The 18,213-nt window shown below is 45.2% G+C and overlaps 1 protein-coding gene across 1 annotated transcript in view; it reads left to right on the forward strand.

Annotated features, from left to right (window-relative positions):
- Positions 1-18,213, forward strand: part of MAGI2 (membrane associated guanylate kinase, WW and PDZ domain containing 2) — a 1,230,330-nt gene that overhangs the window by 268,980 nt on the left and 943,137 nt on the right. Inside the window, exon 2 of the mRNA XM_030216294.1 lies at positions 9,412-9,528. Coding sequence (XP_030072154.1) covers positions 9,412-9,528 — 117 coding nt within the window. The remainder of the gene's footprint in view (positions 1-9,411; positions 9,529-18,213) is intronic.

Here is an 18,213-nt window from a genome sequence, read left to right on the forward strand (position 1 = left end):
TTTTCAAACATTCCTTTAAGTCAGTGAACATTTTCTGATGTAACTAACAAGAATGCTCCAGAAGCTGAAAAGATGCAGATGAGGAAGATTCATCCACCACTGTAACCAACATTGGTGTAGCAGGGCATAACTGTTCCCACTCTCCACCCCCTAAATTTTATTTTTTTTAGCACGTTGATAGCACGTGCCAATTCCAAAACTAAACCACCACGGTAAGCCTGACCATAACTTGCGGTAAGCATGCATTAGTGCTTACTGCAGGTTAGTAAAAAGTTCCCTAAGCGAGGTCAGGTAGTTTGAAAATTGCCTTTATTGTTAACAGAGTCAAAACATTTTTAAAGTTCTGAAATGGCCATTCATTTGGCATGAATGACTGCAGGAGAAATCAAATACATAGACTGCGTGGTCTTTGTCAGCTGTCATGTTCTAAATTTCTATGAATATTGAAAAACCAAAATCGTGTATGTCAGGCATTTAAAAATTCCTAAAACGTTTTCTGTGTGAATGACGTGACATCCAAATAGAAGTGCATTTCTTCATTCAACAAATGATCTGTTGCAAATACTAGTCAGTTTTATAAAACCGTTTATAGGTGCCAAATCAACCTGATGATGAAGTCCTAATAGTCCAAGCTTGTCAATACATGTATCAAAACAAATCACACTTCCTTCTTTGGGGGAAATAATCACAGCCAACTACAGACAGAGTTACAGCAGAGTAAATCAATAAGTGTACAACTTGTCAAAGAATTGTAAACCAGCAGCTGACTGTCCTGTTAGTTTCTGTCAAAATTTCATTTAAGGGAGGGCAAACAGCAATCACTGGCTGAAGGGTGGTCTACAGCATAGAAAAGTCTTTTATACAAAAGCACAGTCATGACTTTTATTTCATACTAGTAAAAAAAGCCCCGTTTCTGATGCAAATGAAACGGGGGCTAGCAAGGTTTTCTTCAGTGTGCATGTGGGAGTGTGTGTGTCCCTGCCCTCTGCCCTCTCTCCCTTCCCCTGTGCTGTCTGTCCCCTCCCCCCTGGGAGTCGAGTCCTTCAGTGTTACGTTTCCTGCTGTGCTGTGTTTGTGTTACAGAGATAGTGAGGGCTTCTGCCCTCTCTCCCCTCCCCCCTCTGAGTCCTTCACTGTTACAGAGAGAGCGATTTGGTTTCGTGCTTGGCTGTGTTTTCCTTCACTGTTTGTGTTACAGAGAGAGCGAGGACGGGGCAGACACTCATGGGGAAACCGGATATCTCTCCCCCTTCACACTTCCGGCTGGAGGCTTCATTTAGAATGTTGGTGGTGCCTTTTATATATGATTGCTGTTTTTGAGTCCGTCTGGGAGTGAGGAGGAGGATGGGTGCATATTTATTTAGATTTATAGCTCACACCTTTTATGTGCCAGAAATGTTTTTACTGCAGGTATGAGGAGTATGAAATGTGACTGAATGAGTGAGAAGAAACAGTAAAGATATGACTACAAACAATATTAGCCTTAGAACAGAATAAGAGATGAAGCATGCTGCGTATGCCAATATTTACATTATTATAGGTAATAGAGGTTATCAAAAGGCTAGCACCTTTTGATGCATGTGGGTAAGAGGAACCCGAATTATAGCTACGTCTTGCAAGGTTCCGCGTTAGGAGTTACGGATCAAGAAAGGGATCTGGGTGTCGTCGTCGTCGATGATACGCTGAAACCTTCTGCTCAGTGTGCTGCTGCGGCTAGGAAAGCGAATAGAATGTTGGGTGTTATTAGGAAGGGTATGGAGTCCAGGTGTGCGGATGTTATAATGCCGTTGTATCGCTCCATGGTGCGACCGCACCTGGAGTATTGTGTTCAGTACTGGTCTCCGTATCTCAAAAAAGATATAGTAGAATTGGAAAAGGTACAGCGAAGGGCGACGAAAATGATAGTGGGGATGGGACGACTTTCCTATGAAGAGAGGCTGAGAAGGCTAGGGCTTTTCAGCTTGGAGAAGAGACGGCTGAGGGGAGATATGATAGAAGTGTATAAAATAATGAGTGGAATGGATCGGGTGGATGTGAAGCGACTGTTCACGCTATCCAAAATACTAGGACTAGAGGGCATGAGTTGAAGCTACAGTGTGGTAAATTTAAAACGAATCGGAGAAAATTTTTCTTCACCCAACGTGTAATTAGACTCTGGAATTCGTTGCCGGAGAACGTGGTACGGGCGGTTAGCTTGACGGAGTTTAAAAAGGGGTTTGATAGATTCCTAAAGGACAAGTCCATAGACCGCTATTAAATGGACTTGGAAAAATTCCGCATTTTTAGGTATAACGTGTCTGGAATGTTTTTACGTTTGGGGAGCGTGCCAGGTGCCCTTGACCTGGATTGGCCACTGTCGGTGACAGGATGCTGGGCTAGATGGACCTTTGGTCTTTCCCAGTATGGCACTACTTATGTACTTATGTACTTATGTACCATGTGAGGAAACAAAAAATGAGGAAGCCGAGCCTACAAATGGGTGGGAAAATGTGGGATATAAACAGTGGCGTTCCTGGGGGGGCTGGCACCCGGGGCGGATCGCCAATGCGCCCCGGCCCCCGGGTGCAGCACGGACCCCCCCTCCCAGCGAAAGGACACCCCCGCGAAGGAACCCCCCCCCCCCCGCCGCCGGGGGCCCGCCGCTGGGGGGGGGGGGGGGGGGGTGCCGCGCGCGCCCCTGTCCTCCGTTGTTCCATGTTTCTTCTCTGCCCCGGAACAGAACCTGTTCCGGGGCAGAGAAGAAGCATGGAACAACGGAGGACAGGCGCGCGCGGCACCCCCCCCAGCGGCGTGCACCCGGGGCGGACCGCACCCACCGCCCCCCCCCAGGAACGCCACTGGACATCGCGGCATGGATGTCCAACCGCCACCTGAAGCTGAACATGTCCAAGACCGAGCTCCTCGTCTTTCCTCCCAAACCCACTTCTCCTCTTCCTCCACTCTCTATCTCTGTTGATAACACCCTCATCCTCCCCGTCCCATCTGCCCGCAACCTCGGAGTCATCTTCGACTCCTCCCTCTCTGCGCATATCCAACAGACTGTCAAGACCTGTCGCTTCTTCCTCTTCAACATCAGCAAAGTTCGCCCTTTCCTCTCTGAGCACACCACCAGAACTCTCGTCCATGCTCTCATTACCTCTCGCCTTGATTACTGCAACTTACTCCTCACCGGCCTCCCACTCAGCCATCTATCCCCCCTTCAGTTCAGAACGCTGCTGCACGTCTTATATTCCGCCAAAACCGATATACTCATATCACCCCTCTCCTTAAATCACTTCATTGGCTTCCGATCAGATATCGCATACAATTCAAGCTCCTCCTCCTTATCTACAAGTGCACTCAGTCTGCGGCTCCTCACTACCTCTCCACCCTCATCTCCCCCTATGTTCCCGCCCGTAACCTTCGCTCACAGGACAAAGCCCTTCTCTCAGTACCCTTCTCCACCACTGCCAACTCCAGGCTCCGCTCATTCTGCCTTGCCTCACCCTATGCCTGGAACAATCTTCCTTTACCCATACACCATGCCCCCTCCCTACCCATCTTCAAATCTCTGCTTAAAACTCACCTACGCTGCCTTCGGCGCCTAACCGCTCGAGATATATAGAATGCCCCAATCTATCCACCCTATCAGATTAACTGTTCACTCGTCCTCTAGATTGTTCACTTGTCTTTAGATTGTTCTCTTGTATTTTAGATTGTAAGCTCTTTGAGCAGGGACCGTCCTTCTATGTTTAAATTGTACAGCGCTGCGTAACCCTAGTAGCGCTTTAGAAATGCTAGTTAGTAGTAGTAGTAGTAGTAGGATATAAATGTAACAAACAAATAAATAAATAAAATATATACAGTTATTTTTTTATTGTCAATTCATCTCGTGCACCATTATTAATCATCTCTTTTATGTTTTATTTGTTTTAATTGCAGTTTTTAAATTATTATTATTATACTGCCCTCGCCTCAAGTCACTTCACTGGCTCCCTGTCCGCTTCTGTATTCAGTTCAAACTCCTCTTGCTGACCTTTAAATGCATCCACTCTATGACCCCTCATTACCTCTCATTTCTCCCTACATTCCTCCCCGTGAACTCCGCTCTCTGAACAAATCCCTCTTATCGTCCCCCTTCTCCTCCACCGCTAACTCCAGACTTTGTTCCTTTTGTCTTGCGGCACCTTATGCCTGGAACCGACTTCCTGATCCCATACGTCTAGCTCCATCTCTACCTGTTTTTAAATCTATGCTGAAAACCCACCTTTTCACTACTGCCTTTGGCTCCTAACCCTACTCATTTGCCCTCCTTCTCTCCTGTTCCTGTTTACCAGTAATTCCCTTGCCCGTAAATGTCTTGTCTGTCTGTTTTTACCTAGATTGTAAGCTCTTTGAGCAGGGACTGTCTCTGTGTGTCTCATGTTCAGCGCTGCGCACGCCTGGTAGCGCTATACAAATGTAATTAGTAGTAGTAGTTTCATATGTTTTAATTTTTTTTTTAGATTTTATGTTGTTATTCTTTTTGTGATTTTCTCCTCTATTACTGGAGTTGTTTTAAAAATGTAAACCACTCTGTATCCTTTAGGAATGACAGCGGTATAGAAAACTCCAATAGTATAGTATATGCGCGTACATTCTAAGGCGTGGATCTGAAAAGGGGGAGGGGCATGGGAGGGTTGTGGGTGTGCCTAGAATTTACCCGCAGTGTTATAGAATATGCCTATTCCACGCTTAATAAAGGCGCTGGCATTTACGCCAGGTTTTCATTGGCGTAAATGGCCGTGACTAAATATAGTCTCAGAAAACAGTTACTGAGTGTATTCTATAAACTACGCCTAGATTTAGGCATATTCTATAAATGAGCCTAAATTAGGTGCAGTTTATAGAACATACCTAGGCGTATTTTCTTTTGCCGCTGATTTTATTTTAGGTGTCATACATAGAATCTAGCCCAATAGGACTTATCTGGCAATCACTGTTCTTTGGAAATAGGGCACTTCACATACAAGAAACTTGATCGCATTGGCCCAGTGGCGTAGCTACGTGGGGCCACGGGGGCCTGGGCCCCCGAAGATTTGGCCCTGGACCCCCTGCCAACGACATTGTCAACCCCCCCCCTCCCGCCACCAACCCGCCATCGCCTACCTTTGCTGGCAGGGGACCCCAACCCCCGCCAGCCGAGGTCCTCTTCTTCCGGCGCAAGGCTTCATTCACTTTCCGAGTCAGGACGTCAGACTCAGAAACTGAACGAAGCCTTGCGCCATAAGAAGAGGACCTCGGCTGGCGAGGGTTAGGGTCCCCCGCCAGCAAAGGTGGGCGGCGGCAGCGGAGGGTTGGCGGTGGGAGAGGGGTACGAGAGGGTCGTTGGCAGGGGGGGGGGTCAAAGTTGGTGGTGCTGGTGGCGGCAGCGACATGGGTCGGCAGTGGTGGTGGGGGGGTCGGCAATGGCGGGGGGGGGGTGTCAGCAATGACGAGGGGGGCCGTGGGGGGGGGGGGCTAAAATGTGCCCCCTCACCTCAGGCTCTGGACCCCCCTCCCGCCTAAGTCTGGCTTCGCCCCTGCATTGGCCTTTTTGTGGAACTGTACGTTCAAAGTGAGATGGCATCTTTGACATTTTCTCAGGTTGCCAGAAAGCATATATTATTTATTATTATTTATTGCATTTGCATCCCATATTATCCCACCTCTTTGCAGGCTCAATGTGGCTTACAATACGTCATGGATACTGGAAGTAGAAGAGAATATACATTTGGTTTTACAGAGGGTTTTGGGTTACATGGTAGTGAAATACATGATAGTGTTAAAGCAAAAGACGATATTAGACATTTCTGGATATATTAAAGATTATACAGTTACACCTGCTGATCTTTGTGATATATCTTGTCGAGGAGAGAGAGGTTTTCAGTAGTTTTCGGAAATTGGTCAGTTCATAGACCGTTTTCAGGTTGCGTGGTAAGGCGTTCCAGAGCTATGTTATGGGGTAAGTCCTGCCCACCAGGGAGTACGAGAAAGATTGAGAGAGACAGTGAGAGAGAAGGGGGTGGGGATGTGGTAAAAGGAATAGATTTTATGTATGTACTAGGAAAAAATGCCCGTTTCTGAGCGGAATGAAACGGGCGCTAGCAAGGGGCCCCCTCCCTCCGTCCCTCCAAGCTACTTGCCTTGTTCGCTGGCGTTTCCGTTTCGGCCCTCGAGTGTCATAGCTCCGCCCTCGACGTCATGACGTTTTGACGCGAGGGCGGTGCAGACACTCCAGGGCACACTGGATATCTCGGGCGCCTCAACTTCCGTGGAGGCTTCAGAACGTTGGGGTTGCCTTTTATATAGAGAGATGTGTGCATGACAGAGAGGGAATGAGTCTGAAAACTGCAGAACCTCTTTATATACTTGATCAGAAGCAGAAGTGTAGCAACGTGTCTACAGTTCTCTGATCTTGATGCCTTTCTGATCATCACATGAATTAGTAATTGGGAAGAAAGAATGATCTTAGTCATACCTGAAAGCAAGCGGTTGTGTGTGTGTGTGTGGGGGGGGAAGCTTTTTATGAAACTGAAGTGGTGCCATTTAGTAGCTTAGGCTGGATACGTGCTGAGCACAGACAGCACAGTCAGATTCCCCCCTGTGAAAACTGTCAAAGAGGCAAAGTACTTTATGGATTCTGTGATATGCTTTTTTTTTTTTTTTTTTCTAAATAGGACAAGTAAGAATTAAGTCAACTTAAAATTATTATTATTATGTTCAATTTTTTTATTGAAATATTTAAGTAAAACAATGAATGACAGCCACACAAGCATAAATGATCAAATGTACAAAGCGATCATTACTTCTTGACTGGTATACAGAAAGGATCAAGACAAAGTAGGAAGCTTTGCTTCTTATAACCCCCTACTATAAAACATATAACTGGCAGTGACCATCTAACTTCATCCCATCCCACCCTACCACCCCCCCCCCCCCCCCCCCCCCATTATAAAACCAAACTGCTAGTATTGATGACATCAAAGAAAACATAAAACAGTCAAAGGTTCAAACACACAATGGCATCACTGGAATTTACAATAACATCCCCATCAACTACCACCCCCCCAACCCTACTTATATAGCAAAGAATAGCTAAATCCCTACCCTCCCTGCCAACCGGTATACAAAATCTATATTTAAAACACACACACACATACTACACTGGAGTCCTCAGAGCCTGGACCTCTGCTTTTTAACATACCGTGTTTCCCCGAAAATAAGACACTGTCTTATATTAATTTTTGCCCTCAAAAATGCGCTAGGTCTTATTTTCAGGGGCTGTCTTATTTTTTGGGGAAACATCGGGGTTGGCCCACCCGCCCTCCATCGCTCCCGGAACTAACCTTAAACGCCTCCTTTCACCTTCGCAGCAGCAGGGCAGGCCACTCCTTCTTTCCGTGTCCCGCCCTCGCCTGACGTAATGTCCGCGAGGGCGGGGCATGGAAGGAAGGAGAGGTCTGCCCTGCTGCTGCTTGTTGCGAAGGTGAAAGGAGGCGTTTAAGGTTAGTTCCGGGAGCGATGGAGGGTGGGGGGGGGGGCCCGGGGGCGGCCTTGTCCGGCTCTCAGCGGCCCTGCTTTCAAACAAAAATTTGCTAGGTCTTACTTTCGGGGGAGGCCTTATATCTACCAATTCAGGAAAACCTCTACTAGGTCTTATTTTCGGGGGATGTCTTACTTTCGGGGAAACAGGGTATTTATAAATTATGTAGAGATGGGAGTAACTAGTGAGATAATTAAATTTGCTGACGACACAAAGTTATTCAAAGTTGTTAAATCACAAAGAGGATTGTGAAAAATTACAAGAGGACCTTACAAGACTGGGAGTCTGTGCATCCAAGTGGCAGATGACTTTTTTTTAAACAATTTTTATTGGTGGCACATACCACAACACATTAATTAACAAATGTACACAGTATTTTGCTTGAATTGTATTTATGTATGAACGTATGTAGATTTTCCAGTTAGCATTTTATAAAGAGGATGGTAAATGTGTCTTACGAGTGGAGCAGTGATTTCCAAATTGGGTTCCGCAAACTGTTAAGAGGTTCTCCATCAATGCAAGTTCTATCTAGTTGGGGCAAGTGCGATCCTCAGTCACACCTGCCCAAGCCAGACCCGCTGACAAAATGTCTGCCAGGATCTTCCACAGCAGTCTCATGAGACTGCCGCTGGAGGTCCAGCAGCCATCTTGAAATTGGAGCTGACATGGGTAAGGAGCACTGCAGATCACTCTTGCCCATGCCGGCTCCAATCTCAAAATGGTCGTCGGGTCTCCGGTGGCAGTCTCGTGAGACTGCTTTGGGAGGTCCTGGTGGCCATTTTGTCAGTAGAGCCGGCATGGGCAGGAGGGACTGCCCCCTCTAGAACATCAGTGATACAATAGGCGGGGGGGGGGGGGGGGAACCTATATGTAGTTCCAGGAGAGGGAGAATCCTTGTGTTGGGGGGGAAGGCAGGGGGGTCCTTAGTGTATGAAAAATAAGTTAGGGATTCCACCATGGAAATAAGTTTGGGGATCACCGACGTAGCATGTTGTCTTAATTTTAAAACTGCATCTGGATTGGCAGCTTAATGAAGATATAGTACAGTAGGAATATTTATTTATAGCATTTGTATCCCACATTTTCCCACCAATTTGCAGGCTCAATGTATCTGTAACTGAAGCATTGACACGGACAACTTAATTCTCTACTTTTAACCAGGGAACATAGAAAAAAAATGCAAATCAAACAGTGTTGCCTCTTTGTCAAAGGTGTCCTTGTGTACTATCAATGAGAATGACAAGGATATACCCTATTACTGAAATCTCAGTTTGTGCTGCTATGCATGCGTCTGCAGTACATACACGTAATGATTCTTGTAAGCATTGGATACAATTAGACATGAGCAATCACAAATAATAAGTAGCCCCCAAGTTCGGTAAGATCGCTTGCAACAAATAAGCTATCGGATTCACTTTATTGGTAATACTATTAATTAAATTCAGACACATTCTAATTATGTTCATGGTGAACTTAGTTTACGGTTACAGCTTTATGAACACAATCCTTGTTCAGTATAAAAGTATTCATTAATAAACTGGTAGACAATGAGAAGGTTGATTAAATCACTCATGTCAATCATATCAATCTTTTTAATTCATCCACGACAGATCCAGTTGGTTCAGTTCCAGACAAGAGATTTGGCAGACACTTCATATCACCTAGATGATGAGTAATGAAATGTTGCCACACTCTATCTGAAGAGACAACGTTCATTGCAATAATAAGTTATAAAAAGAAAAGAAAGATAACGTGCTTGCTATTTTATAAAATAAAGTAGCCATGAAAAATTTTTGTTCAATTTAAAACTGGTTTCTACAAAGATGTTTTATAGAAGAATTGAATTTTGTGCAATTTCCCCCTTGCAGGAGGCATTGTTGATAAGGATCTTCGTCACTACCTCAATTTACGTTTCCAGAAGGGTTCCATGGACCACGAGCTCCAGCAGATAATACGAGACAATCTCTACCTCCGTACAGTGCCATGTGAGTGCAGGAGATTTAATCGCTTTCTCATTTTAGCTTTTCTTTGGGGAGTAGATGTCTGGTTAAACCAATGTAAAATGGTCTTTCCTTGAGAGACAGATATTGTGCTATAGAGTTGAAAGGTATTTTTGTTGGAGGTGGAGGTCAAATGTTGACCTTTTCTGCAGTGAAAGTTTTAGATTGTATTTGTGGTGAAATTCAGAAAATAGCATTTCTTATTCTTTTTTTCTTTTGAATATTTTTTGTTTTGTATTTGAGTTACAAGGAAACCGTCCTGTCCCACCCCTACAGACTAAACCCACAGAGCTATACAAATGGAAAGTCCAGACATGAAATTATACAGTATTCCAAGAACAAAGTGTGTAACAGAGCCCAAACTTTCTGAAACTTTGAAACTCAACACCTTTTAATATCAGCAACTTCTTTATACTTGCTCACTAGACAAACTCCAGCCCACCATGCATGCAAAGATAATGCAGAACTGTTCTTCCACTCTGACAAAATGTGCCGTATGGCTAAGCTAAGAAGCACATAAAACAACCTAGCCTTGGTCTCTTGAAACAGTTGATGCAAGGCTGCTGAGCTTAAAATGACAATTTTATAGGTAAGATCAACCTGAATGCAGAAGACATCCTGAACCCTTTTCCAATCTAAATCCCAAAAGGTTTTCACATTACTACGATCAAACAACATATGGCAAAAAGTTCCCATACCTGATCCGCAAGCCCAACATAAACCTGACCCACTTCCTGCCAACCTGGAAATCTTGTAAGGGGTCCACAGCGCCCTATGTGCTGTGTAGAAAAGAGATTGCATTACTGATGCAGATAAAGTAGGCCTGCAAACCCTACCCCAGAATGCTTTCCAAACCTCCTCATCAGTACAGGCTCCCAAGTCGTGCTCCCCCACCCCCTCCAACCCATCACACACATACCTACCCTTAAACTTAACCTTACAATAAACTGCTAATGCCTTCTTCGAGTGCCCGGTAAGCCCAATGCATAAATTATAAAAATCCAAATCCTCTATTCTCACCCATTTGAGACACCTAGAACCCTTCAGACAATGCCGCAACTGCAGCCACTGGAAATAAAGATGAGTCTCCAAATGGAACTCTGTATACAAATCCTGAGAAGACCAGAAACTCACTCCCTGGAACAGCTGGCTAACATACCACACACCCTTAGACTGCCAATCCATCCAACTAACCACCCTTCCCTGGATCTTCACCTCCGAATTCCCCCACAAAGAAATAAATTCAACAACTGGGTAGATCAACCTCAGTCCCTGGGCAATAAACTTCAACACCCGAGGTACCGCCTCCAGAATCAGAGACTGAGGCACACTCTGGTGAACCTGCACTGTGAGCAGTAAGGGTACGGTGCAGCAACTTCCAACACCAACCACCTGGGCATCTCCTCCTCGCCCCCACCAGGCACAAACCAAATCACCACTCTGGAGGGGGAAGCCTCTCCAGATTGCATTACGGAAACTTAAGTTGCGCAGGGAATGTGGAGGTGTGAATTTGCTGTATTTTAAGTTGTACAATTTGCCTATTGTGGTTTCTGTAAAATTTTATGAGAAGCAGCCCTTTAGCAGTTTCAGCTGTGGGTGAGGGGTGGGGGGGGGGGGGAGAGGGAACAAAGAATAAAATCTTGGATATGGGTTCTATTTTGAAATCCATTTACCTTTCAGGAAAGCATTAAAAACCCATTTATTCAAGCAAGCCTACCCTAAAGACCCTGATTGAACTTAAGAACCCGTCTACCTAACGAACACCGAAGAAATAACGACAACGACATTGACCCAGACCATATCTCCCACATCACCTATCCCTACCAACCCATCCATTCTATCCATTCTATCACTACCCCCCTATCGCCTATCTCTACCGACCCATCCATGCTGGAGCAGGTGGGGGGAAGAGGGGGTGGTGATTGGGAGGAGAGGATAGGGGAGGGCAGACTTATACGGTCTGTACCAGAGCCGGTGATGGGAGGCGGGACTGGTGGTTGGGAGGCAGGAAATACTGCTGGGCAGACTTATACGGTCTGTGCCCTGAAAAAGACAGGTACAAATTCAAGGTAAGGTATACACATATGAGTTTGTCTTGGGCAGACTGGATGGACCATGCAGGTCTTTTTCTGCCATCATCTACTATGTTACTATGTATGTTATATTTAATTTCTTACCTTATCTAACAAAATTCTGTATAACCTAATACTATATAAGCCGCGTTGAACCTGCTTTTAGTGGGAAAGTGCTGGATACAAATGTATTAAATAAAATAAATAAAAAGCTATTACAAATTGGAGCAGGTTGGTCTGTAATCAAGAGATGGGCAAATTGCAAACATATATTTTTCTCCCACCGAGTTTAGAATTTTGATGCAGCATTAAAACAACAGGGCAGTTATAGAAGTAAAAGGTTGTACAATTAAAACTGTTGAATCTGGATCTATAGCCTTTTAAAAAATAAAATACTTTGCCAAAAAAACTGCTTCTCGGGGAAAGGAAACCGATGGTTTCCATGGTGTGCTAACTAGCTTTCCAACAGAGACCTCCATACTGTCAAGGTAGGAGGGCGTCAGCCAGTCAGAAATGATAGTTCTGTCACTGGGTAATGGTTTGTTAAATACGAACCACAAGTGCAGCCGGTTTCAAACTGCAAAGGGAACCCTTGAACTTGTGAGCTTGACATTAGAGTGATGGACGGAACATGAAGAGTTTAAAAAAAAAAAATAAATGGACAGTGCTGTTGACGTACAGCAGTAATGACTAGGTGCGCTTTGAAAGCCGTGATGCTGTCTGTGCTCCTTTATGAATTGATCTTTCACGACACACAAAGAAGGAAGTGAGATCTGAGGGAGAGAAGATGAAGTGCAGGCATAGCACCTGAAGGTTAATGGAAAATAGATGTAACGCTGACTGCAAGGAGATGTAGCCATTAGTGTAGGGGCTGACAATTGAATGAGATAATAACTTATCATATTAGTGAAAGACGAATATGCATATGCATAGGCTAGATTCGATGCGACTTGAAGATATCCGAGATTGCTTTGAAGATAAGAGGTTCAGAAAAAAAGAAAAGTCTGCAATGGTGAGATCATGGTATGGATTCTTTTCAAATGACTTAAATCATTAATGTGGAGAAGCAGTTAATGACCTTTTTTTGCTGCATGCTGGTTCCAATCCTGGACTGGTAGTTTAAGATGCTAAATATGCTGATGGCTGAAAGGAAGTACAGCTGTAAATTCTGGATGCAGATGCTGCACATCCAAAAGGGGCTACATAAACCCTACCCGAAGTTTTAACAAAATGCCCCTGGAAGCGACGCCACCAGTAAATAAGATATATTATATTTCAAGCCCCAAGGGAGAGAATGGGGAAAAAAAAAAACAAGTTGGATTACACACTAATTTAGACCTTGAGAACGTTTCAGCAATATTAGAGTGTTCATTGGATGAAAAAGCAGACAGGTCAACTTTGATTGTTTCTTTAATTTTCGAACAGGATTTGAATAATATAATGAGACTTTATTTTAAAAATTTACAAACCCTGATGTTACAAAATCGACCCAACAAAGAAGAAAAGCCTTTTTGGCAATGAAAGCAAGAACGTTGGAAATAGGCGGGATGTTTTTCCTTGCCTATCCGTGCAAGTGTTTAGTTAGGTTGGGTCAGGTTAAATACACCTTTTATTCACCAGATAGTCTGAAATCATTTCTAGACTCTAAACAACTGTAATAGTTTAAGTAAAAGGCAGTATTTACGCCACCTTGTTTTCTTTTGTCTATGGATATGTAATAACTTTTCCCTAACTCCAGAGCCGTAGCGAGGGGAGCTGACACCAGGGGCGGGTCGCCGCTGTGCACCCCCCCCCCCCGGGTGCAGCACGACGCACCCTCCTCTCGCTGGAGCACACCCTCCCCCCCCGAGCGCATACCTGCGGCGAGGGACGGGCGGGAGGGCCGATCCACCCCGACTGCACGTTGCTGGGGTGTGTCGGCTCCGCGCTGGTTCACTGCTCTCTCTGTCCCGGAATAGGAAGTAACCTGTTCCAGGGCAAAGAGGGCAGTGCACCAGTGCAGAGCCGACACCCCCCAGCGGCGCCGCCCCCCCCTTCCTACGCCACTGCCTAACTCTGATCGCCCCATGAATTTAAATGGGGTCTAAGGAAGCATAAAGATTGTGTTTGATAAGATTTGAAAAGTATGTTATTACTTTTTTTTTCCTACTTTACTGTTTATATGAAGAGTTATTAATCTTCTGTTAATTTAATTATTGCTGTATTTCAAAACAAGTGTATTCTTGTTAAAAGTGAAAATTAATTAAAAAAACAAACAAAACCCCCCCCCCCTACCCGGATGATATTCAACCCATGGCAGTCAGCATTTGTTTTTTTTAATCGCTGACCGTTGCAAGCAGAATTCCTTAGCATCCCTCCGGACCGGCAAGCAGAATTGTCCCCTGGATACTTAATGTTGGGCCATGTCCAGGCACTGGCACTGAATATCCACACTAATTGCAAGTGTACTGGCCACTTGAGCTTATGAGGGTCCCAGCCCATTTTAGTCGGAACCCGCATAAGTGCTTTCAGTGCCTCCGCCCTTCCGATCCTCGCTCCCTTGGTCCCTATTCCCCCCCCCCCCCCAAACAAAGAAAAAAAATTGGCCCCAAGCCCCACAACTCCCCCATCCCCATAGCCCCCCCCCCCCCCCCCACAGCCTACCTCAAAGTCCATGGTGGTCTGGGGGGGGGGGGGGGTCCTACATGCAGTAGCAATGTCCACTTGCTCCAGGTCTGACCATAAAATGGCGGCCGCGACCTTTAGCAGCAGTTTTATGGAGGAGGGGATGTCAGGTAGTCCCAATGCCACTACCATGAGTTAACTAGGCCCAATATCCAGTTAGCTTGGCAGCTAAGGCTAGGACAGCTTTAATGCTGGCCTCATTTTAGTCGCTTACTGAACCTGTTAGTGGTCTGAATATGGATGCTACCAGTTAAGTCCCAGCTTCTCCCAGGCCCCACCCAAGTTCTGCCCGTGGACCATCCTGGCACTATCTGGACAGTCCAGAGGCAGTTTGTCATTTTATTCAGTTAAGTACACTAAATACAAACAAATGGCAAATAGAAATAGTGACAAACTCAAAACAATAGGGGGAGGCGTGGAGGGTGCAATGTCTTATGGGGGTGAGCGTGCAGGGTGTAATGGTCAGAGCGGTGTACTTTGAGCAGTGAGCAAAGAAGATCTCTGAATGAGCAATTTGCCAAACAGGTTCCTGTTGAGTGGAGGAGTAGCCTAGAGGTTAGTACAGTAGACTTTGATCCTGTGGAGCTGAGTTTGATTCCCACTGCAGCTCCTTGTGACTCTGGGCAAGTCACTTAACCCTCCATTGCCCCTGGTACAAAATAAGTACCTCCTGAATATATGTAAACCGCTTTGAATATAGTTGCAAAAACCTCAGAAAGGCGGTATATCAAGTAACCATTTCCCTTTCCCTATTGGAGATTCTAGATGGAATGTTGCTACTATTTGAGCTTCTACATGGAATGTTGCTATTCCACTAGCAACATTCCATTAGAAGCCTGCCCTTGCAGATCAGCAACGCGTCTGACGTCCTGCACGCACGTGCAGGATGTCAGACTCACAGAAACAGAAGCCTGTGCAGTCACATTGCTGATCTGCAAGGGCAGGCTTCTACATGGAATGTTGCTATTGGAGGAGTAGCCTAGTGGTTAGTACAGTGGACTTTGATCCTGGGGAACTGAATTCAATTCCCACTGCAGCTCCTTGTGACTCTGGGCAAGTCACTTAACCCTCCATTGCCCCTGGTACAAAATAAGTACCTGAATATATGTAAACTGCTTTGAATGTAGTTGCAAAAACCTAAGAAAGGCAGTATATCAAGTCCCATTTCTTTCCCTTTTAAGATAAGTGCCACACCGCTTCCAAAAATGAAAGTTGCATATTGAATTTCCACATTTATTTTGAATGGGCATTGTTAGCACACATACAGTCTCATTTTCAAAAGAGATAGATGTCCAAAAAGTGATGTAAGTCCGCATTTGAACGTTTATCTCACAGAAGCCTATTGCAAAACCTTTTGATTCATTTTGTACGATTTAATTCTACAAATAGTGCAAACTCATTTCATGCTTTCTGACACGTAGTCTGACAGCATCCCTTTAGATTCTGTTTATTTGATTCCTAAAGATAAAGCATAGGGTCATGTTTAGCCTTGATGGATATTTTCTAAACCTTGCAAAATACCAGTGAAGGTCATGAGCATCCTAAATTAACTCTCTTGGTAGTGTATTTTCAAGGCCTATAAACTTACTTGTAGCCCTTAATTATATACTTTTAGAGAGTTATTATATTTGCCGCTATCATAATTTTATGCACTCTACATGACTACATAATCAACCCCTGACTTAAATATATCTTCATATTTATGAATTGTAAATAAGGCTCCATGTAATTCCTAGACTCTACAACGGTGTGCAGTGGGTCTCAAATCAGTCATGGGAGACTTCCTTCTGGATGGACCGTGCAGGTCTTTATCTGTTGTTATTTTCTGTGTGTTCCTTATATGGCAGCTTGCCCACCTAGCTGAAGTACCAGAAGGATACCACCAGGGGTCTGAGGCCACCTCGTTTTACTGAGGGAAGCATCAGTGCAGGAGAGACTGGGAATTACTACTATGACCCAGTACCCACCAGGAGCAACCCCTGTCAAGACTCTCAAGACTTGTTACTGTAAAGTCTTGATATCTTGGAGTATAACCTTGGCACACCAGCACACACCTGAAGTCTCTCTTATTTTTCTGAAGTTTCTTTATTGAATAAATCACAGATAATTTACTCACAGTCAGATGTTCAGAAGTATTGTTCCAGGGCACAGAGACTCCGCAATTCTGAGAGCTGTAGCAGTGGTTGGAGGTAGAAGTCTGAAGAGAAGCAGCTTTATTGCAGAGGTGAGAAATAGCTGAACAAGCAGAAGTATCTCAGAGCTGGGTGACTGGAGTGTGCGATATCTCATTAGGGAGGAGTTATTTTCAAGGTAAAAAACCAAGTTCGTTCCAGGGAGTTTGAAGCAGGACAAGTGCTGGTCTGAAGCAAGATGGAGAATGCCTCATGGTGAGGGGGAGGGAGAGGCTAAGAAGGGCTCACATAGGCCCAGGGAGGAGGGGGTAAATAGACCAATGGGGACAGAGCCTACCATCGGGTAGCAAGGGGTGGTCCTAGAGGACAGCCCTTGATTGGAGGCAAAGGTCATACCTGGCTGACCTTTCAGGTCAGAGATGGTAAGAATGACCAGGAAATGATAGCAGGTAGACAAAGGAGCCAAGCTTGGCTGAGAAAGAGAGGAAGTCTAGGCAGCAGCACAACCAATAGTACAGTTCTTATACAGATAGGCAAGTGTGGCTGCATCGCCTGTGAACTACATTACACACAATGCATTGTTCACGTATCTTCGCAGTGGAAGTCCTTAGAAATGAGAATAACAGTAAAAGCATTAAACACATTTTAGGATCACCTTATAAACTAGTGTGAGGCTGTCAGAGGACAGAACAACCCCTGGTGGGTGCTAGGGGAGGGGGTTTGCTCCAAGGGGGTCTCATATCAAACAGGATTAGGGTGGGGTGAATCTGAGGGAAGGTGCTTATTTCAAACCCTCTGCTCAGTTTGCGGAGGTGCTAAGAAAGCAAAAAGAATGATATGTATTATTAGGAAAGGAATGGAAAACAAAAATGAGGATGTTATAATGCCTTTGCATTGCTCTATGGTGCGACCACACCTTGAATACTATGTGCAGTTCTGGTCACCGCATCTTAGAAAAGATATAGTGGAATTAGAAAAAGTACAGAGAAGGGCAGAAAAAACGATAAAGGGGACGACCAGTGCCGTAGCGAGAGCGGCTGACACCTGGGGCGGGTCGCCGCTGCGCACCCCCCCCCCGAGTGCCGCACGGTGCACCCCCCCCCCTCGGTGCGCACCCCCCCGGACCGCTTACCACTTCCATAGAAAACGGGGCGAGTGGGAGGGCCATTCCACCCGGAGTGCACGTCACTGGGAGCTGCGTCGGCTCCGCTGGTTCTCTGCTCTCTTTGCCCCGGAGCAGGAAGTAACCTGTTCCGGGGCAGAGGGAGCAGGGAACCAGCAGAGCCGACACCCCCCAGTGGCGTGCACCCGGGGCAGACCGCCCCCCTCTTCCTATGCCACTGGGGACGACTTCCCTATGAGGAAAGGCTAAAGTGGCTAGGGCTCTTCAGCTTGGAGAACAGACGGCAGAGGGGAGATATGATAGAGGTCTATAAAATACTGAGTGGAGTGGAATGGGTAGACGTGGATCGCTTGATTACTTTTTTCCAAAAATACTAGGACTAGAGGGCAACCATTGAAACTACTAAATTTAAAACAAACTAGAGAAAATATTTCTTCACTCAAAGTGTAATTAAATTCTGGAATTAGTTGGCAGAGAATGTGGTGAAAGCAGTTAGCTTAATAGTTTTAAAAAGTTTGGATAATTTCCTAGAAGAAATGTCTGTAAGCCATCATTAAGATGGACTTGGGGAAAATCCACTGCTTATTTCTAGGATAAAGCAGCATAAACTCTGTTTTACTGTTCTGGGATCTTGCCAGGTACTTGTGACCTGGATTGGCTACATTTGGAAACAGGATAC

The sequence above is a fragment of the Microcaecilia unicolor genome, chromosome 10 (genome assembly GCF_901765095.1).
Source record: "Microcaecilia unicolor chromosome 10, aMicUni1.1, whole genome shotgun sequence".
Taxonomy (NCBI): Eukaryota; Metazoa; Chordata; class Amphibia; order Gymnophiona; family Siphonopidae; genus Microcaecilia; species Microcaecilia unicolor.